General features: G+C 48.3%; 1 protein-coding gene across 1 annotated transcript in view; it reads right to left on the minus strand.

Moving 5' to 3' along the window:
* Window positions 1-503: 503 nt before the first annotated feature.
* Window positions 504-21,862, minus strand: part of LOC149367135 (endothelin-converting enzyme 2-like) — a 28,974-nt gene continuing 7,615 nt past the window's right edge. Inside the window, exons 3-7 of the mRNA XM_089572728.1 lie at window positions 17,248-17,679; window positions 14,708-14,935; window positions 7,762-8,166; window positions 3,558-3,847; window positions 504-654 (exon numbers count right to left, since the gene is read on the minus strand). Coding sequence (XP_089428854.1) covers window positions 504-654; window positions 3,558-3,847; window positions 7,762-8,166; window positions 14,708-14,935; window positions 17,248-17,679 — 1,506 coding nt within the window. The remainder of the gene's footprint in view (window positions 655-3,557; window positions 3,848-7,761; window positions 8,167-14,707; window positions 14,936-17,247; window positions 17,680-21,862) is intronic.

Below are 21,862 nucleotides of genomic sequence, written 5' to 3' on the forward strand. Positions count from 1 at the left end.
TGGCGTTGCTGTGGCGTTCGTTGCGTTCGTTGCTGAAAATCTCATTTTAAGGTGCATTTTATACCCATAGCTTTATTTTGACACTGGCATTCATATGAAAGTCGTTTTCTTCGTTGATAAATCATAGCGAAGCGCTAGAGTATGTATATGTGAAATAAGTTGAAGCTCGAAATATGACAGATTTGTCAATAACAGCAGAAGTCGCATAATAAATCATCATCATGAAACAAATGAATTCAACAGGCCACTAATGACAACTGGTGGTAAACGCAATCAAAAACAATAGCTTTAAACAATATAACGTCCCGCACAAAGCTGACACGATAACCACAGAAACGAATATAGATGGAACAGTCCAGGTACTGTGTCTCAGAGTCAAACACGGCATAAATACACCAATAATGTTCGCACAATCAAGCACAGAACAAGCGTTGCCTAAATGCAAGACGTTAGCACTACAGGAATATCGAGGAACTTGTGAGCCCTGCAGGGCGTTTGGTGCGTCAGAAAAAGTCGGAGATGTCGCACGTCACCGTCGGCACCATGGGCGAGCCAGGCGCGCAGCCAAATGTGGGGCCGAAGTCGCGCACGTGACGGACGGCCACGTTGCAGTCTCCACCTCGCCGGCTGTCCCCCGGAAGCTGCCCTTGGCACCTACGACCAGGACATACCAGTTTGCAGCACATCCACACATCGTACGTTGCACTGTATCTATCAATTTGAGGTGGTTCAACGTCCCGAAGTGACTCCGGCTATGATGGACGCCTTAGTGGAGGGCTCCGGAAATTTCGACCGCCTGGTGTTCTTTAAAGTTCACTGACATCACACGGTACCAGTGTGCAACATGTCCACACACCGTTCGTTGCACTGTATCTATCGATTTGTGGTGGTTCAACGCCCCGAAGTGACTCCGGCTATGAGGGACGCCGTGGTGGAGAGCTCCGGAAATTTCGACCGCCTGGTGTTCTTTAAAGTGCACTGACATCACACGGTACCAGTGCGCAACATGTCCACACACCGTACGTTGCACTGTATCTATCGATTTGTGGTGGTTCAACGTCCCGAAGTGACTCCGGCTAATGAGGGACGCCGTTGTGGAGGGCTCCGGAAATTTCGGCCACCTGGGGTTCTTTAACGTGCACTGACATCGCATAGTACCAGTGTGCAACACGTCCACACACCCTACGTTGCGCTGTATCTATAGATTTATGGTGGTTGAACGTCCCGAAGAGACTCCGGCTATGAGGGACGCCGTAGTGGAGGGCTCCAGAAATTTCGACCGCCTGGGGTTCCTTAAAATACACTGACATCGCACGGTACACGGGCCTCTGCAATTTCACCTTCATTGAAATGTGACCGCCGCGGCCTGGATCGAACTCGCGTCCTTCAGGTAAGCAGCCGAGCGCCATAACCACAGAGCCACCACGGCGGCTTGCTCTGAATCTATCACGCATACCGTAAGAGACAGCAGTAAGGAAATAAATGACTAGCTAGGTCAATCATTAATCAAAAACGCCAATTGATATTTAAACCTACAGGAAAGCGCAGGGTTAATTTGATATTTCAGTCCAGGACACAAAGTGTTCATTTGAATCTTTTGTAATGCAGCCTTATAAGAAGCTTCGTCATTGAGGAAAAATCAGTCCTGATCTGGGGACTGGACACGGGAAAACTCCTTATATGGGGCAGTCGCTCTGCCAGCTAAGCTTAACAGGACGGCTAGCAGATGTTAGGGCGAGGCCGAATTTGCCGACAACTCTAAGCGGGATCGGTGTTTTTCCACTGTGTTAACCACTTTCCTCATCGCATTCATACTTAGAAAAGGATACTCCATTTTCCTTTACTAGTACATGCTACAGGGCAGAAAACTGAGCTAGTTGGTATACGTTCATAATACCCATATGCGGCCATCCTATCTCCGCAAACTCCTTAATCTCATCCGCCCACCTAACTTTCTGCCGCCCCCTGCTACGCTTGCCTTCTCTTGGAATCCACTTCGTTACCCTTAAGAGCCGGTGGTTATCCTGCCTTCGCATTACATATCCTGCCCAAGCCCACTTCTTCCTCTTGATTTTGACCAGGATGTCATTAACCCGTGCTTGATTCCTGACCCACTCTGCCCTCTTCCTGACTCTTAGCGTTATACCTCTCATTTCCTTTCCATAGCTCGCTGCGCTGTCCTGAACTTAAATGGAACCCTTTTCGTTAGCCTCCACGTTTCTTCCTCATAAGTGATTACCGGTATAGATAGAGCTGTTGAAGATACCAGTAAGAGACTTTAATACCGCATGCCAAATTATTCCGGAGCCCTCCACTACGGCACCACCTTCTCCCTTCCTTTTTCATTCCAACCTCCCTCCTTCCCTTACGGCGTCGCTGAAGTGTCCACCGAGAAGTGCGACATTTACTACGGCTTTCACTCCCTGATAACCAACAATTCATGCCACGTTGAACTGACAATAGGTTAAATAGAACAGGAAAATTAGTATTTTTTTTTTCAGATGGTTCCGTGCATTCTGGCCACCATCCTTTAATGTGGACGAGTGTAGCGGACCGCTCGTAGCGTTGCAACTTCTCAAAGCGTCAGCGCTACACTTCTGGTTGTAGGACAGCCCGCATCGTGATTCAGTGCTGCAGAGTTAAGCGAAAGGCGAACCATGGTCCACGACTGCTGGTCTGGGTGTCAGGGGCGCTCGACTTGATCCCGAGATCCGAAAGCGCTCTTGTAGTCGAAAATAAAGCGCCCAGCACCGACCGCTTACGTCTAGTCGAGTGAACATACACTCTAAACAGACTAAGCCCCGCCCCGGTGGCTCAGCGGCTATGGCGCACGGCTGCTGACCCGAAAGACGGGGGTTGGATCCCAGCCGCGGCGGCCAAATTTTGATGGAGGCGGAATTCTAGTGGCCCCTGTGCAGTGCGATGTCAGTGCACGTTAAAGAACCCCAGGTGGTCGGAATTTCCGGAGCCCTCCACTACGGCGTCCCTCATAGCCTCAGTTGTTTTGGAACGTTAAACCCCAATAAACCAAACCAAACGAAACTAAACAGAAAGAAGTAAAAAGGGAGTAAACTGTCCTATAACGCACTAGAGAACAGATTGCTCCATTTTTACTCCCATATAGGCGTATTCCTTTTTAGAGTGATAGGTGTAACGTTAAGAGACCAGAACCGGGCGGAGCGGGTGACGGAACAAACGCGGATTAATGGCATACTAGTCAAAATCAAGATTAAGAAATGGACTTGGGCAGGGCATGTAATGCGAAGGCAAGATAATCACTGGTCCTCAATGGTAACGGAGTGGATTCCAAGAGAAGGCAAGCGCAGAAGGGGCGGCAGAAATTCGGGCGGGCGGACGAGGTCAAGAAGTTTGCGGGGATACAGTGGCCGCAACTGGCAGAGGACAGGGTTAATTGAAGAGACATGGGAGAGGTCATTGCCCTGCAGTGGGCGTAGTCAGGCTGATGATGATGATGATGATGATGATGATGATGATGATGATGTTTAACTCCTTCCCGGAAACCACCAAATTCGGAAGAAGGCAATCTGCCATCGCACCTGCTCCTGCAGTGATTCAGGAAGAACAGCTGGTCTCCCGTGTACGTGTGCACCTCTCCGTCCCCATCCGTGATGGACAGGGCAGGTGCCGGAGGAGGACGCCGCTCGCTGGCGTCGCTGCCCTTCACGGCGGCGGCAGTGCGCTTCATGAGCGCGTGCCAGGCGATTCCCAGGGCGGCGATCTCCCGGAGGTTGGGAATGAACTCGGCGCCGCACTTGAGACTTCCCCCCTTGTACGCAACACCGCTAATATCTATCCAGGGCACCAAGTTGTCGTCGATGTCGTCAGCCTACGATCGCCGTTAAACGTCTACAGATTTGGCGATCACACAAAAAGAAGGAAGCCATGCTGTTGGAGCCTACCGCGACTGCAGCGGGAGCGCGTGCACAGCCTCCCGGGAGAGGTGGCATGGCGCTTCTTATTAAGGCGGAAGCCTTTAATGTCTCATCGTTGTAAGCAGCAGTTGTCGACAGAAAATGTCACGCTTTTCAATTGGTGGAAACGGTCGTGAGGTCACAGTGCGCGATTTTCAAACGGGGCCAATTGTACTTAGGCTAGTAACCATGCAACCAATTGAAGGGATCATATAGTGATGCTCCAAGTAAGTGGGACTGAGCTTAGTTAATTGCTTAATTACCCAATTAGCCTAATTAGCTTTACTAGTCAGGCCATATAAATAAATAAAACCGATTAAGAAATTGGTCGAGCTCAGGAATCGAACCCCGGTCTTCGGCGTGAGAGACGAGCATGCTATCCACTCCGCCATGCCAGCTCGATGGTTTGGAATGAACAAAGGCGCGTCTAGTGAATACGGTGTCTTCACTCACTCTCATCCTCCTCCATTCCCTTCCGGCGAGGTTTAGGTGTCCACCGACAAATGAGAGACAGATACATTTCCTTTCCTCAAAAACCAATTTACCGACGAGCGAGGCGTAGAACCGAATGGGCGATGACGTTCTATGGACTGCTTGGCAGCGTTGCAAGACGCTGTCGCGCTTCCACTCTTAGGGGCGAAGCTTAACATCTTAACCACACATCAGTGACCACACTTTAGGTCAAAAAAGTGCCCCCCCCCCCTGAATTTTGTGACACAGTTACTGCGTAATTTCCTTTCCTCAAATACAATTTTCATTTTCTTCATTACGGCTCCTCTTTATCTATCTTCTTTCACTCACACTTCCTCCCTTCCTCTACGGTGCGGTTCAGGTGTCCACCGAGATGACAGAGAATTACTGCGCCATTTCCTTTCCTCAAAAAGCGTTGCGTTCAAAGGGCAAGGCATCGCGCCGAACGGGTGGTGGCGTTCCGTGGACTCCCTGGCAGCGCTACAACGCGCTGTCGCGTTCCACTCCTAAAGGCGAAGCTTAAGCGTCATTAATTAGCAGTTAATTAGTATTCAGGCATTAATAAGTAATTAAGCATTAATTAGTGATTTGTCATCACTTAGTAATTGGTACTCAATTATATGTGACGCCACCAGTGCCACAGAAACAGCGAAGGTGGTGCGGAAAACGCTTCCGCCTCTACCCACTTTAGACAGTCAAAGTGCCCTCTGACTTTTTTATGGTGACGTCTCGCCAGAGGGAGTAGAACATAGAGTTTCTTACTATTACCTAGAGGGAAAGCTGGCAGCCTGTCTATGGGAGTTTGCATGGAGGCCCCTCGAGACCACTTCAGCCACCATGGGCGCTCAAAGCATCATGGGGCGGTGAGCTACCGACTGCAGAACTACAACATTTGACCAAAAAATAATAGAAAAATAAAGCTGTTCGATAAAAACGAATGTCCTAACATTCAATATCCTGTTTGTAAATTGCAACAAACGAGCAGAAAAGCATGTAAATGCAAAGTTTGCCCAAAATAAGAGATGGCTAGCTTTCCTATTGGCCAAGTAATGAACACTACAAAAACTAATATTTCGTAATTAACAGGCGCATTTTTAAAAGTAAATATAGTTTTAAAAAAAATGTTGTTTCTTGGATACTTTAGGAGTTTTGTTAATGGCATTTCGGAAAAGTGAAACCTTTTATTGGCGTCGTGTGTTGTTGCGTTTTCACTAATATGGCTTTTGCACACTGCATTCGCTCGAAAGTCGTCTGCGAACACACGAACAGCGTTTTCGGAATGAAACATTTTAGTAGTGCCACTCCACGCTCCCGAAAAAATACGACATTCCCGCAACAAGTACCCCAACAGCCCATGATGCTTTAAGCGTCCATGGTGGCTGAAGTGCAGTGCTGCCAGCTTTCCCTCTAGGTAATAGTAAGAAACTCTATGGAGTAGAACACGCTTCCTGACCCTCTTCAACCTCGCCACCTGCCAACGTCGCCAATAGTAGCGCCGCCTCTCGGCAGCGGTGGGCTCCAAACTTTTGACAAAGACTGTAACGTTACGCGGACAAAGAGGCGTCACCGAAAAAATTTTCAGTCGTGTATAAAGGAGCGCCGCCGAAAGCCGCAGGCGCAAAAAACGACAGCCGCAATCAAACGCGTGTGTTGCTAACGTCGGCGCCGAGTTTCGTTTTAAGGCGAAAGCCTTTAATGCCTCATCGTTGTCGACAGAAGGTTGTCAGCAGAGGTGTCATGCTTTTGCTAGTCAGACCAGAGAAGAAATATTTGTGCACGATGGGATTCGAACCACCATCCTTCCGTTCCGCAGCCGAGCGTGCTAACGGCTACGTTACTTCCTGCCAACGCATATGTAGTTCTCCTTGTCTATGACGGTGGAAAGCGTTTGCAGAAAGACGTCGAATCCGACGGATGCCTGCCAAACACCCTCTAGTGTCTCCAGCATTTAAGATTCACAATCAATTGTGTACTTAATTAACATCTTAACCACACATCAGTGACACAAGCAGCAACACCACGCTAAAAGCTTTCGCCTCACCGCACTTTAGGCCAACAAAGAGCCCCCTGAATTTTTTTTCACTGTCGAACAAGTTCGCGCAAATTAACTTCTTTCAAATTCCATTGTAGTGTAATGAAAAGAGACGCGTTGGTGCCACGAAATAAATTTCATCTCCACCATCATATTTCACTCTAGCCTGCCTCATCCTCGTCCTTATCCTGCTTGTCGGCTAGTTGTGACCGATATAAAGACTTCACTTCACTTCACTTCATGTGAGAATACCCAACTGATATTTATTCCTTTATCCGCACGCGAAAGCAAAACTAAACAATACCGGCCAAGGACACAGTCGAAGTCTGCCCACCGATCGACTAAGTATGTTTTCACATTTTAAGGCGCAATACGTGTGAATGATGCAAACGTGTGGCTCTAGGTTTTACGCTGGGGTTGATTGTCTTGATGAAAAAACTATCTACAAATGGCTAGCCTGCCTATCCATGCCTAGACCTCAGGTCCTAAGGGTGGCCTTCCACCGTTTACCACACAGTTTTATGCACTTAACATTGCATCGGCGCGAATCAAACTAAGGTAACTTTACCGTGTCCAACCTTCTTGGACAGATTTTTGAATGTTGAAATATTGCAAGATATTGTTATGGGATTATTGAAGGCAATGGTCTATTCTTCTAAAAAATAGCAAAATCTTTCTTTTAGGGTGCTTCTATCACTAAGGCCGCCACAGAAAACCGATGGGGAACGCTTTTGACAACAGCAAAAACGTTGATGGTAAAAAACTTGTCTGCCGACGGGAGATCTGCGGAAATATTGATTGCTACAGTGAAATCTTACAATAAATGAAATAATTGCGTTCATAAACTGCTTCCCGTTCAAAGATGCTTTCGTCCAGAATTGCTGGGTATGAATGACCACTACGCTACCTTATTAAGTGGCATTTCATCTCTTCCGCACTCCTGGGGCATTTTCAAACAGTTCACGGTTTCCACTTCGTGACTCGCATGTCGCCTGTGGATCTTAAGTAAAAGTATATGCAGCGCAAAAAACAGTGACAGAAGAGAAGGCACAACCAGCAGGACTGGAAATGAACTGACGACTTAAATTTCAGTCCTTAGTTCAGCGCCAGTCGTTAAGTTTGTGTCTTCTCGTTTGTCCCTATTTTTTGCGCTGCATATACTTTTACTCAAGATGAGCCGCCGACTAGCCCATACCAAAATTTTGGTCGCTTATCGATGTTTGCCTAATGCAACCCTGTTAAGCCGTTCCTCCATCCGGTTACCGAGAGACTATCCACTCTAAGCTGCAGGATCATGAAGTGCGTGAAACATGCAGAGCAGCTCACCGGCGGTTCGAATATACGCAGCACGTGAAAGAGGAAGGCTGCCCCGAGGCCCCCGTAGTTGGCCTCCTGTCGCTCGGCCGAGGTCACGTGGTAGAGCGGACTCCAGAGCGCAGCGTGCGACACCCGCAGCCGTTTCTTCCAGTGCTCCAAAGAGAAAAGCTCGGCAGCGTCGCCTTGCCACATGACCTGCATGCGCTCCCTCAGAGCGGGGTTCAGCTGACTGAAGGCGCGGTTCGCGTGTAGCCAGCGGTCCATCGCTGTGGGCCGCCCACCGGCAGCCAATTCCGCTTGTCCGCCTCCATCGACGGCAGCCTGGTCAGCCGACTCGCACGTGAGGCAGAAGTTGGAGTACAGTTGCCACAGCGATGCATTAGAGACAGGGACATCGGGCGGCCACAGTACAATCTTTATTTAAATGAAGAAAGGATAAAAAATAAGGTAAATTGGTTTTTTTTTTGAGGAAAGGAAAAGGCGCGGTATCTGTCTCACATATATCGGCGGACACCTGAACCGCGCCGTAAGGAAAGGGAGGAAGGTGGGAGTGAAAGAAGAGAGAGAGAAAGAGGTGCCGTAGTGGAGGACTCCGGAATAATTTCGGCCACCTGGGGATATTTAACGTGCGCTGATATCGCTTGTGTATCTGTTCTCGCTTCGGCGAGCGCGGCTTCGGCCGCTTATCTGTTTTTTGAGCAGCGTCCGCTCCGGCGGACGCAGTTGTTGCTGCGACGCGCGTCTTTCCTTTCCTTTTTCTCTTTCCTCTGATCTTTTAACTCTCCTCTATCTGCACGTGGCAGCGGTGGTGGCTTGGCTCGAGCCAGTAGCAGGCCCGTGCAATTTCCTTTTCATCCTTCTCTCAGTCACAACAACAACAACACAGCACACGGGCGCATCTTGCGTTTCGCCTCCATCGAAACGCGGCCGCCGCGGTCGGGTTCTAACCCGGGTAGTCCGGCTCGGTAGACGAGCGCCTTACCACTGAGCCACCGCGGCGGGTAAAAAAGATGTGTTAATGTTTTTCGCATTTGCTTACAAACTCAGCGTTTTAAAAAAGAACTGTTAATGTTTTTCGTATTTAAAACGCGAAGTTGATAAGCAGCACAGCGACCTCGCCAGCTTTCAAGCAATTGCGTCGGGAGTGCCCCAAGTTTGCGGATTAGCGTCGAAAGCACCGGCACCCAGTCGTCAGCTTCGAGGAGCGCATACGTGCTTTGTTGGAGGCCGACTGCGTCTAAGGGCGCTGGTAACCTTCGCCGCGGTATCGGGCATCCTGCGCGCTGCTCAATGGCTGACTTCGTCGCTACCCATGTACAAGCCTATTCCCAAACCCTAACCTTTAGGAAAACGAGTTCAGTTCACCTTTCGTTATGAAGCGCTGTCATCATCATCAGGCTCAACATCCACTAGCCACTGACACGTCTAAACCTCTAGCCATTTTTAAGGCGAAAGCCTTTAATGCCTCATCGTTGTCGACGGAAGGTTCTCAACAGAGGTGTCACGCTTTTTCTAGTCAGACCATAAAAAAATCTTTGTGCTCGATGGGATTCGAACCACCATCCTTCCGTTCCGCAGCCCAGCATACCGTGTACCGTGTTACCGCTACCGGTACCAGAGCACCGGGAGCCGGCGCGCAGGCAATGCACATGCGCAAATCTCCTTGACGGCGCCAGATGGCGCCACATAGCGATCGCAGCTGTGCTCGCGCCCGCAGCATCGGAACAATCAGCGCATACTCACCGGCGGTGGGCGGGCTCGTGGTACTCCGGTAACGGTAGCGGTAACACGGTATAAGGTATGCTAAAGGTGTCTAATGACTACGTTACTTCCTGGCAACGCATATGTAGTTAGTTCTCCTTGTCTCGGACGCTGGAGAGTGTTTGCAGAAAGGCGTCGAATCAGACCGCTGACTCCCAAACGCCCTCCAGTACCTCCAGCATTTAAGATTCACAAACAATTGTGTACTTAATTAACATCTTAACCACACATCAGTGACGCAAGCAGCAACACCGCGCTAAAGGCTTTCGCCTCACTGCACTTTACATCAGCAAAGTGCCCCCCTGAATTTTTCATCTATCCGGCCATTCCTGGAGTAATGCCCGTTTCACATGGTGCGATTCTTGCCACAGCGCACTGCGATTTCAGCCGCACTGCGACAGAAGGGCACGCCGCTCCTGTCGCAGAGCGGCTGCGGCAGGCTTCCAACCAGTTGGTCGCACGCCGCACAGTCGCAGCGATCGTTGCGAACGAAGCGGCCGTCAGCCAATAGAATTCAAATGTGTGACATCACAGGAAACGACGTAGCGGAAGCCGTCGAAACTGCATCAGAGGTATTTTCACTTTGTTTGGAAGCGCTCGGGCGAGGAAGAAAAAACTTTTTTTTTCCTCCATGCGCTCGGGTCTGTTGATTTCTCAACATGTCACGTGCATTATTTAACGAGTTGCTCATCGTAGTTGCGTGCAAAAGCAAAAACTTAAGAATACCTTCTTTGCATAAAGTACTTGGTATTTTAATAAATATACATTAATTCAATAAAAAAAATAAAACTTAAGCGTGTTCTGCGGTTATTATTGGTAAATTATGCCGGTGCCGCTCGTGCCGCACCAACAGAAACCGCAGGCGCCGCGAGCATGTGAAAGGGCTGTCGCGACTGGCGCCGCTGCGACACTGCGACTGGATCGAAGTTTTTCGTGCGCGCCGAATCATGTGAAACGGCCATAAGAGTGAGCCGAAGGTTCTTCCCTTCATTCCTCTGTCGGCTTCGTTAGCACTAGTTCAGAGAACAGCAGGAAGGCTTATCTCTGGCAGCAGTACTAACGGGTACTGGTACAAAAGTAACTCTCCCCCCCCCCCCCCACCCCCTCTTAAATTTCCGAACTGACGATGCACTCTCGACGCCAGTAGTGCATCGTCACGGGGCACCCGCATGCAATGCGGCACGGTTTGGAACCAGGCAGGGAGTTCAGTTACTGTTTTTCCCTACAGTAGCTTCCGTAAAAGAATTCCGGAGGTCCCACTACGCCTAGCTTCAGTGGCTGAAAGTGATCACCATAAATTAAATTTGAATTCTTTCTCCGCTTTAATTTTAGGGTTCAGCTTAAGTTAAGGACAACGCAGCGAGCTATGGAAAGGAAAATGGTAAGTGTAACGTTAAGAGACCGGAAGCGGGCTGAGAGGTTAGGAAACAAACGCAGGTTACTGATATCCTATAGTCGAAATCAAGAGGCTTGGGCAGGGCATGTAATGCAAAGGCAAGAGAACCGCTGGTCCTTATAAGGGTAACGGTTGTGAGAAAATGGAAATGAAAGAAAGAAAGAAAGAAAGAAAGAAAGAAAGAAAGAAAGGAAGAAAGAAGGAAAGAAAGAGAGAAAGAAAGAAGGAAAGAAAGAAAGAAAGAAAGAAAGAAAGAAAGGAAGAAAGAAAGAAAGAAAGAAAGAAAGAAAGAAAGAAAGAAAGAAAGAAAGAAAGAAAGAAAGAAAGAAAGAAAGAAAGAAAGAAAGAAAGAAAGAAAGAAAGAAAGAAAGAAAGAAAGAAAGAAAGAAAGAAAGAAAGAAAGAAAGAAAGAAAGCGTAGCAGGGGGCGGCAGAAAGTTAGGTGGGAGGATGAGATTAAGAAGTTTGTGGGGATGGGGTGGCCGCAACTGGCGAAGGACAGGGTTAATTGGAGGGACATGGGAGGGGCCTTTGCCATGCAGTGGGCGTAGTCAGGATGATGCTGATGATTATTATTAATATTATTGCCACAAATCACTTCATCGCTTTTGGCCACCGCTACACGCTATTTTAGAGTGCACAAAGATCTTCGGAGGCATTCCTTTTCCTACCAAGCTTCACAAATGCAAACGAAAGCGCTGCGATGCTGTGCCTTGAAATTATTCTTTACGCAACATGTCGGAAATAGAAACGGGGCAGGACACACACTTTTGTTGCCCTATCATCGTTTCCGTTTTCATGTTACTCTAAATATTCAGCTAAATCGCATAAGCTAGCCGAACACCGTATCCTCCTTGACTGTAGGTGCGTTGCAGGCTGCCACAGGGAAGTAAGTGGCTTTCATTTCTTTTCTGTCAGTTATTGATTTTATCATGCATTAGCACACCCCTGTACGTTCTTACATGTGACAATATTTTGACGACGTGCGGGATTTTTGTTTTCTTAGCTACAGATCATGTGTTTTTTGCAGCAGCAGCAGCAGCAGCAGCCTTGCAAAAACAGGTTAGTTACACTACAGATTTTTTTAAAAAGAGAACGAGATTTTTCTAGCTTCAAGAACAACCTTTCCTGGCTTGGCCAACGGACACGTGCTCAATAGCGCAAGTCTATGCCGGGTATTTCAGTGAACACTTTCAAATATTTTCAAGAATAGGCTTTTTGGGGTAAAGATATGGCTTTTGCGGCATAGTATTACATATGTTGGCAGAAACTAGAAAACTGGTGAATCGTCTTGAGGAGTAAGATGGTTAACTAATTTTCAATAATTAAATTTTTAACTAATAGAGTTAGGCGACTGGTTGCAATTAGAGATTTGTAGCCGGTCGTTAGTAATAGCCATATAGCTTTACAGATCTTCGAAAACGCGATTATCCTCGTCCCTGTAGCCCGACAAAATCTGGTTGCGTCGGCAGAAAATACATGCGCTTTCGAAAGTGTGTAGGCAAAGCAACCCCTCCAGTGCACGTAACTAGTTGAAAGCGCCAAATTTTGTACAGCCAGAGCGCCACGGGTAATCGCGTTTTCGAATTTCTACAAGAAGATATGGCTATTACTAGCCACTGGCTACAAATCTCTAATCGCAACTAAGTTTGGTTTGGTTTACTGGGGTTGAACGTCCCAACGCAACTGAGGCTATGAGGGACGCCGTAGTGAAGGGCTCCGGAAATTTCGACCACCTGGGGTTCTTTAACGTGCACTGATATTGCACAGTACACGGGCCTCCAGAATTTCGCCTCCATCGAAATTCGGCCGCCGCGGACGGGATCGAACCCACCTCTTTCGGGCCAGCCGCCGAGCGCCGTAAACACTGAGCCACCGCGGCGGGTCGCAACTAGGTGCCTAACTCTACTAGTTAAAAAGTTAATTATTAAAAGTTAGTTCACCAGCCGATTCTCCGGTTTCCTAGTGTCCGCCAACCGTGGCAACACTATACCGCAAAGACCATATTTTTACCCAAAAAAGCCTATATCTGAAATTTTTTGAAAGTGTTCGCTGAAACACCCGATATATTCGTTCGCTACCTAAGCGGCAGATTCTGGGCGACTTCAATACTTACGCTCAGCCCTGAACGCAGGAAGTCTGGCACCACCTGGTCTCACGACTTGTTGTTGGCCGCGCTTGTATTATCGGTATATAGCACTCAACTTCAAGCTTAAAACCAATAGACTCCAGATATGTTTCACTTGGCAGAATACACGACGGTGGCGAAGCGAAAAGAAATGTGCTGGTCATAACTACGTCAAGATGGTTTGCTGGGCTTGTTGGTGTTCCTCAGTGAACGGATACAGAGCAAACAACCGCAAGCATGCAAGAACAACAGGTGGACGTGCTTGTTCCCAATCTGTGTCCGTGTTTGTTTGCTCTGTACTCGTCTATCAGTTCACTGGCAATCGTTTTTAAGGAGCTATCCAACCTGAACACCAATAAATTTAACAACGGCATTGTTTCCCATACCACTTAGACCTCGTATGTACAAAAAACCACTTAAACCAAGTCCATTCACATAACTTAAAAGAAGCTGACCACTCACATCTCACCTCTTGCTGGGCACTCACCGCTCGCTATAGGTAGCCGCGGACTTTGTACACAGAAAACGCCGTCCGCGATTGTATCGCCTTTTCTTTTCGTAACGCCAGAAGCCCGTTCACTGTTAGCTCATTCATTCATTCAGCCACCTCCCGCTCTCGCCTAATGTCTATGGCCTTCAGCTACACTTGCAGAGTTAGCGGGCTCTATCCCTGCCACGGAGGCCGTATTGTGATGGACTAGAAGTCGAAAACTGGCTAAGTAACGAGACAACGATATGCGTTAAAGACCTCACGAGTTGTAAATTAATGCGAAGCCCTCCACTACAATCTGCATAGGCCATATTAATGCTTCCTCTTAGAGCTACCCAATCGAGCTTAGTTATTTTTCACTCATTCATCAACTATTTCAATCGTTTTTTTCTTCATTGATTGATTGATTGATTGATTGACTGATTGATTAATTCATTGATTCATTGATTGATTGACTGACTGACCGACTGACTGATTGGATTGACTGACTGACTGATTCATTCATTCATTAATTGATTCATTGATTAACTGACTAATTGACTCATTGACTCACTAACTGACTGACTGACTAATTGACTCACTAACTGACTGACTGACTAATTGACTCATTGACTGCCTGACTGTGACTGACTTACTCACTGACTAATTGACTCATTGAATGACTGACTGTGACTGACTGACTGTGACTGACTGACTGACTGACTGACTGACTGACTGACTGACTGACTGACTGACTGACTGACTGACTGACTGACTGGGACTGACTGACTGACTGGGACTGACTGACTGACTGACTGACTGACTGACTGACTGTGACTGACTGTGACTGACTGTGCTGACTGTGACTGACTGTGATTGACTGACTGTGACTGACTGACTGTGACTGACTGACTGTGACTGACTGACTGTGACCGACTGACTGACTGTGACTGACTGACTGTGACTGACTGACTGTGACCGACTGACTGACTGTGACCGACTGACTGTGACCGACTGACTGTGACTGACCGACCGTGACCGACCGACCGTGACCGACCGACCGACTGACTGACTGACTGACTGACCGACTGACCGACTGACTGACTGATTTATTGATTGATTGATTGATTGATTGACAAAACTGTCGATCCAATTATTTAGCGCCACTGAACACGCCAACCTGCACTCATTTGCACACAAACCTGGAGCTCTTGCAGCGTCTTGTTGACCACAGAACGGGCCTTTTCGTTCAGCCAGGAAGCGCTAACAGCCAGTTCCCGAAACATGGCGAGCAGGTCCCCAAGAAAGGCTTGCGCCTGCTGACGCGACTCTCTCGTGAACAGACTGACGGTGCTCTCGGAGGCCAGCAAAAGGCCGAACCTTGTGGCCGCCAGTGAGTAGCAGTCTTCTTTCACTGTGTGGTTCGCATCCTGCGAACAACACGGCGACGTCGATTGCAATGTTGAGCATGAAACGAATACGACGATCATTTGCGTCCATCGCAGGACAAAAACTTGAGATCACTGCGGCGACCCGCAGTGGAGCATTGCGAAAGCAAAACGTCCACGTACCAGATCGACGTCCGTGGCTGTTCTTACCAAGACCTACTGAACGACAGACCTGCACACATGGCGGGGTCTTATGGAGCAGCGTGCGCAAACTTTCGTTAGCTTTTTGGCCATTGAGGACGCTCGGTTGAGCTTTTCGTCTGCTATGACCATCATCATCGTTTGCCATTTTGTGCATGCTATTTAATACATTTGCTTTCTCTTTCTCTGCTATCTTATCATCAGCAAAAAAGAGCCATAATAATTACTTTTTTTCGCTCTGGAAGAGTAAAAAAACGTCTTCCTTTTTGTCCGCTTTCTTTTCGTCGGCATCACCGTGCCTAGCATAGATAAATGGATGATAATGATTACGTGGACAAACGCCAAAACTGCCTTGTTTGAAATAAAATGCTGGAGGAGGCCTTTTTCTCAACAGGTATATATTAGCGCCACGCCGCCCGCAATGTTTCTACCCTAGCGGCAAAAAGCATGAACTAGAACATGCGCGCTGGAGAAGGGCCGTTTGTGCAGGTCTGTAGTTCAGTAGGTCTTAGTTCTGACGTCCATGTATTAAGCACTCTAAACATGAGTACACCTAAATGGGAGTAAAAACGGGGCAAGCTTTCCTCTAGCGCAGTCATTTGTATAAAAGAGTGCACTATAGAAACGCTTACTCCTTTTTACTCTTTTCTGTTTAGACTATATCGATGGCCATGGATATTTTGAAGTCTAAGTGTATTTTTCGCGTTTTTTTACTTTAATTAATTAACTAATTATTCCTCATGAACCAAATTTTTCCCACGGCAACATTTTATCACACACTAAATGTCGCAATCACACTTTCCCACATTTATCTTCAGAGAACGACGTAATCGTGCGGACAAAATTGCGGACACTTTCTGCTGACGCGACAGAACCATATAAAGCTTTCACATTAAAAATAGTTCATGACTGATGCGGATGTTTCTTTTTCTTCGTAACTTCGCAAATGATACAGCGTGAGTGAAGCCGCATAGCACAGCTTCTCTATCAATAAGATGGTGTACGAAAAATTGAAAGCAATTCCTTTTGTTTCGTTACTGCATGATGCGGACGTCCCCGTTGGTTTCGGGGGGAAATGCGTCAAATATTGCGAAAAGAAAAAACAGTTTTCCTACTCCAATTCATCGTGTGGTTGGGCTCGCTTACCTTAAGGAGCAAATAAAATTAACACAAACTAAACTAGTCCTCTAAGGTTTAGAAACTACCTGGCAATACGTGCCTGCCATTCTATCCTTCATCTCACTACTCGGGGGCAGCTTCTTGTGGCTACGCAGCGGAAGCTACGAGGGCTAGAACAAGGCTTTCACAAGCGCACTCTTATCACGCGCTCACGAGGGATAGAGCTTCCAAATCTGTCCCTGAGTGTAGCTAGTCGCTGCGCAGTGGATGATATGAGTACAAGGTGACGAGTTACACAAATCTGCTGCTGCCACGGGCTCCTCGGCCAATCCCGGAAATTTGGTAACTGTGGCCTCGACCTCCCAGCTCATCCTCTAACGTAGATGAGATGTGAGACGCTTAATCGTGACGCACTTATCATCCGTTCTTAAAGGTCATGTTGAAAGAAAAAGAATTGGCTGTGGCTTAAGGTTAAGCCTGGATATCTCGAAGCGAAAAGCTTTTGTTGCTTTTCAGCCAACTCCCAAGCTACCACTTCGGGATCGGTGTTTCTGCGCCGTCCGACTGTTGCTTCTTCTTCTACTTCCATGGCGAGTGTCTGCGCCTGTTCTATGGGCAAGCGCGCCCTATATACCCCTCCTTTCAAATGCGCACTGCGCACGGCTGCGGTGAAAGGTCAAACGGTGGCGAGGAGGAGAAGCGGCGACGCACATGCGCAGAGCGCGCGACGGCGGCGAAAGGTCAGGCGACGGAGTCAGCGCGCGGCGACGACGGCAGCAGCGGCCACCTGCGCTCCGCGTGAGGTCACTCGGTTTCGCGCATGCGCAGCTGTGGCAAATCTGTAGTGTGGCTCACGCGAAGCGCGGTGTTGACGAGTCTAGTGAAGCTTTTCGCTTCAAAACTGGTGATGGCGCAAGAAACGAGGACACGGAAGGCACATAAAAGACCTTCCGTGTCCTCGTTTCTTGCGCCATTACCAGTTTTTTCTTTCAACATGAACCAACTCGCCCAAACTAGACTTTTACTCATCTCACCTCCTTTCTTCCGGCGATGGTGATGTAGCCTTGGGGCCATCCGACGACCGTCAAACGATGGACAAGCCACCAGGACAGCTGCTCCAAAAGCTCCGAGGAGCTGTGACTGAGCAGAACCTGGTCCGCCGCCCGTAGAACTCGCACGTCTTGCACCGACACCGACGTGTTCTCGTCGAACGAGCCCCACCGAATGGCGGCCTGCAGTGGTTCCAGCCAGTTGGACAGCGTGGCCTCACGGACGGCGGCCGCTACCCTGCGTAGGCTAGACACAGCTGGCCTCGCGTTTTTTCTTGCGCCTCGTGCTGCGTCCAGGATGGTAAGCACGTGCTTCTCGATGTGCAGGCGGCGTTCCATGCTCCCATTATCGGGCACGGGTGCTCCGTAGGCCTCGTGCATGTGCTGATAGTAGAGCCGGCGGCCACTGTTCGCTTCCTGGGTTCGCACTAGGTCCAGCAACAACGAAGGTTGCGCAGTGATCTGTGGGTGGAACATGTTTTCCTGCCTTCTATGGCGTAGCACAGAAATGAATTTGCTTGAGACTAACTGCTGGGATAGTTGGTTGCACACGCGTTAATGCATTGCTTGCGCTTTGTGGAGTGTTCTTTTGTAGCGTAAAGCTACACTAAGCGGGTCAGAGCAGAGTTTCGCGTGTGTGTGCGCCGCCCGTTATGCGCATGCGCTAGAGCGGTGTGACGTCACCAAAGGAGCAGGTGCGTCGCCTCCTCGCCGCCGCCGGCGAGCGCTCCTCTCCGACGCGTGACCTTTAGCCGGAGCCGTGTTTACAACAGTTGCGCGCTACTGCGCATGCGCGAGGAGGGTGAGCCGCGTGTATATAATGCGCTCGGCAGGGAAAAGACGGTCGCGCTCGACATGGAAGCTAAGGAGAGTCGAGCTGCTGCCAAACGGCGCAGAAGAATTCTAAAATTTAAATTCTTCCGATCCCGAGGTTGTCGCCTGGCAGTTGGCCGTCGAGCAGCGGAAAGGCGATCGAGCCAAGACGAAACGTGCGGCCGAAACACTGGAGCGCTTTACGCTACCTATATCCAGGCATAGCACAGCTAAGCCACTGCCAATTTTTTTTTCGCCCGAGGTCGCCGCTGTTGGTTGGTTTGGTTGGTTTATGGGGTTTAACGTCCCAAATCGACTAAGGCTATGAGAGACGCCGTAGTGAAGGGCTCCGGAAATTTCGACCACCTTGGGTTCTTTAACGTGCACTGACATCGCACAGTAAACGGGCCTCGCTCAGCGGTTATGGTCCTCGGCTGCTGACCCGAAGGAAGTGGTTTCGATTCCGGCCGCGGTGGTCGAATTTCGATGGAGGCGAAATGTTGAGACCCGTGTACTGTGCGATGTCAGTGGACGCTAAAAAACCCCAGGTGGTCGAAATTTCCGGAGCTCTCCACTACGGCGTCACTCATAGCCTGAGTCACATTGGGACGTTAAACCCCCGTAAACCCATAAACCTTTCGACCGAGCCTTTTGTGCACTCTGTGGAGAACTGATAGCACAGAAGTCTCGTTGGAGCCAAAACCGGGCGACTGCCGTGTCCTCGTCAAACGAACTTTTCGTTTAGTTTAATAATACGCTGCACTAAAATGGCAGTGATATGTACAAGTTGGCTGCTTTCCCGTTATTTGGAACGCTCATGGAAAGCCGCCACTAACCACTCCCTAAAAGTTAGTATTTACGAAGACGCACATTAGCACAACAGCAGTCAGAGCCAAGAATAACTTACAACGAACGCTGTAAAGCCTTTGTACAAGCCATTTATGGCAGCCGTGTAACCCGTTCGGTGGACACCATCGTCATAAACCTCAAAGCGTGACTGAGGTGTCGACTGACCTAGTGAGCCAGTTACGACCCTTTCTTTTCTTCGGAACCAAAGGAGAGTTTAGACTGCGAATTATACAACACCGGAAACTAGACTGTCTGCTTCGTGTAAGTGGACCCTGGATACCGTGATGTGTGCCGGGAACGCGACCGAACCGAAGACCGCAAGCAGAAGAAGGCTGAGTATACACTCATTGCGTCAGTGTATAGACGGCAAAACAGGCCTGTGCGACGCCCCAACTAGGCAACTGCCTCTTGAAATGTCAAAATGGGCCCGGAACTCCAGAGCTCTCGACGCTAATGCCAACCAGTTCTCGCTGTGCACTAAGCCAGTAAGCTTACATCTAATAATCTTTCTTTGCACGGTGCCGTCAAGGCTTACGTTTATATGTTTGTATATCCAGACGTATGAAAGAATGCACGTGATTTGCATTCATTATATAACTCCCCAGGTAGCACCGCAGCATAGCGATAATGTTACATTTGTGTTATGCTTAAATGTTAATTCAATGTACTTAATCTCCTTTTTCTCTAACGTTTTTTGTAATGTTACATATAAATGTTAAAATAACGTATCCCGAACATTCATAAAGCATATAAACAACATAAATGGAACTTCCTCGAAAATGTGGAAGCAGCCCCGCACAAGCATGCAGGCCCACCAGTGGTGACGGCACACAACTTACAACGCTTTGCAAGAACCAACAATAAGAGCGACACCTTCTCCACTACACTACAGCACAACATGCCACTCGTGTACACTCACCTCCGAACGGATATCATGCAGTCGAGCATATACACTCAGTACTGCGGGATGTCTCATGAGTGATAGTGGGGAATGGGTAATAATCAAAGTTTTGTGACAAAATAATGGGGCTGTTCATGCAATCTATGGCGAGTACTATCCAAGAGATGTGGTTACGCCGCCGCGGTGGCTCAGTGGCTATGGTGCTCGGCTGCTGGCCCGAAAGACGCGGGTTCGATCCCGGCCGCGGCGGTTGAATTTCTTTGGAGGAGAAATTCTAGAGGCCCGTGTACTGTGCGATGTCAGTGCACGTTAAAGAACCCCAGGTGGTCGAAATTTCCGGAGCCCTCCACTACGGCGTCTCTCATAGCCTTAGTCGCTTTGGGACGTTAAACCCCAACAAACAAACAAACAAACAGATGTGGTTACAAAGCACTATTAGTTGAAAAACATCTTTACTCTAAGAACAGTGTGAAATGGTCTGGAAATCAGTGCCCTAAATATATTTGCAATGTTGTTTTATAGTTACGACTCTAACATCATAATAAAATTTAGAGGATTCTATTGAAACAATGTTTGTTTAGAATGTGAAAGTAACGTTTCTATATAACTTATATGTTATTACAGAAGCCAACAGCCACAGAAACCAAGGGGCACAGGGGAATTTTTTTTTAAATAATTTATTTATCTTGTGGTGTTCATCAATTTAGAATATTACTGAATATGTTATCGCTTTAAGCTAATTGATTAGAAAAGCAGAAGAAAAAACAACCACGTGCCGCCGGTGGGATCCGAACCCACGACCTCCGAATTACGCGTCCGGTGCTCTACCTCTGAGCTACGGCGACGGCTGTCAAACCTTCTGCTTTCGGGGGTATTTATGTTTACAAGTAACCTAACCTTGAGAGTGTTCATCAGCGCCACCCACGTTCATAAGCGGCGGACGTAGAACGTCCTGAGTTACCGCAGGTGTGACGTAGAACGTCATCGAACGGAGAGGGTGGAAGCTGTGTGAGAACCCTCTTATGCATAATGCCCTTATGCGAGCCCTCTTATGCGAGCCCCTCATTCCCCTTCCCTTGTTTGCTTAATTGCTTAGCGAGGGCCTCGGTTCTGGCAGCCTTGATGCCATAGGAAGCATAAGAGGGTTCTCACACAGCTTCCACCCTCTCCGTTCGATGACGTTCTACGTCACACCTGCGGTAACTCAGGACGTTCTACGTCCGCCGCTTATGAACGTGGGTGGCGCTGATGAACACTCCCAAGGTTAGGTTACTTGTAAACATAAATACCCCCGAAAGCAGAAGGTTTGACAGCCGTCGCCGTAGCTCAGAGGTAGAGCACCGGACGCGTAATTCGGAGGTCGTGGGTTCGGATCCCACCGGCGGCACGTGGTTGTTTTTTCTTCTGCTTTTCTAATCAATTAGCTTAAAGCGATAACATATTCAGTAATATTCTAAATTGATGAACACCACAAGATAAATAAATTATTTTAAAAAAAATTCCCCTGTGCCCCTTGGTTTCTGTGGCTGTTGGCTTCTGTCATATTTATAAAACGAGCCCCTCATTCCCCTTCCCTTGTTTGCTTATATGTTATTAGTTATTGTTAGTGTAAAGTTACAATGGAACATGTGACATTACTGCAACTTACATAACATTTTTTACAACACTTGTAATGTTCGATGCTACCTGGGTCCAAAGCTTTGATTTAAGTTGAGTGAACCATTCTCATGCGTGGCCGACGTTCAGAACGCATGAGCGCCTCAAGAGAACCCCACAGCTCATTATGTCCCGCTGTAATATTCCTTACCACCGGTTCCAAACAGTTTTACACACCACTGTGGTTCGAAAACTGGCTCACTGCGACAACCAGCTCCCCAACACACCTTCAGCGAAATCAATGTGGGCAGACTGCGAGACGGCCCTGTCCAGCTCCGGCCTCGAGGCCCAAATGTCCTTGGTTGAGAGAGCTCGGGCAGCGACTTCATCCAACGGAGTCTCGGAGTGAGAACTATAAAAACACCACCCCTTAACCCGCTA

Source organism: Amblyomma mixtum, chromosome 1 (assembly GCF_055824585.1).
Source record: "Amblyomma mixtum isolate Tamu chromosome 1, ASM5582458v1, whole genome shotgun sequence".
Classification (NCBI taxonomy): Eukaryota; Metazoa; Arthropoda; class Arachnida; order Ixodida; family Ixodidae; genus Amblyomma; species Amblyomma mixtum.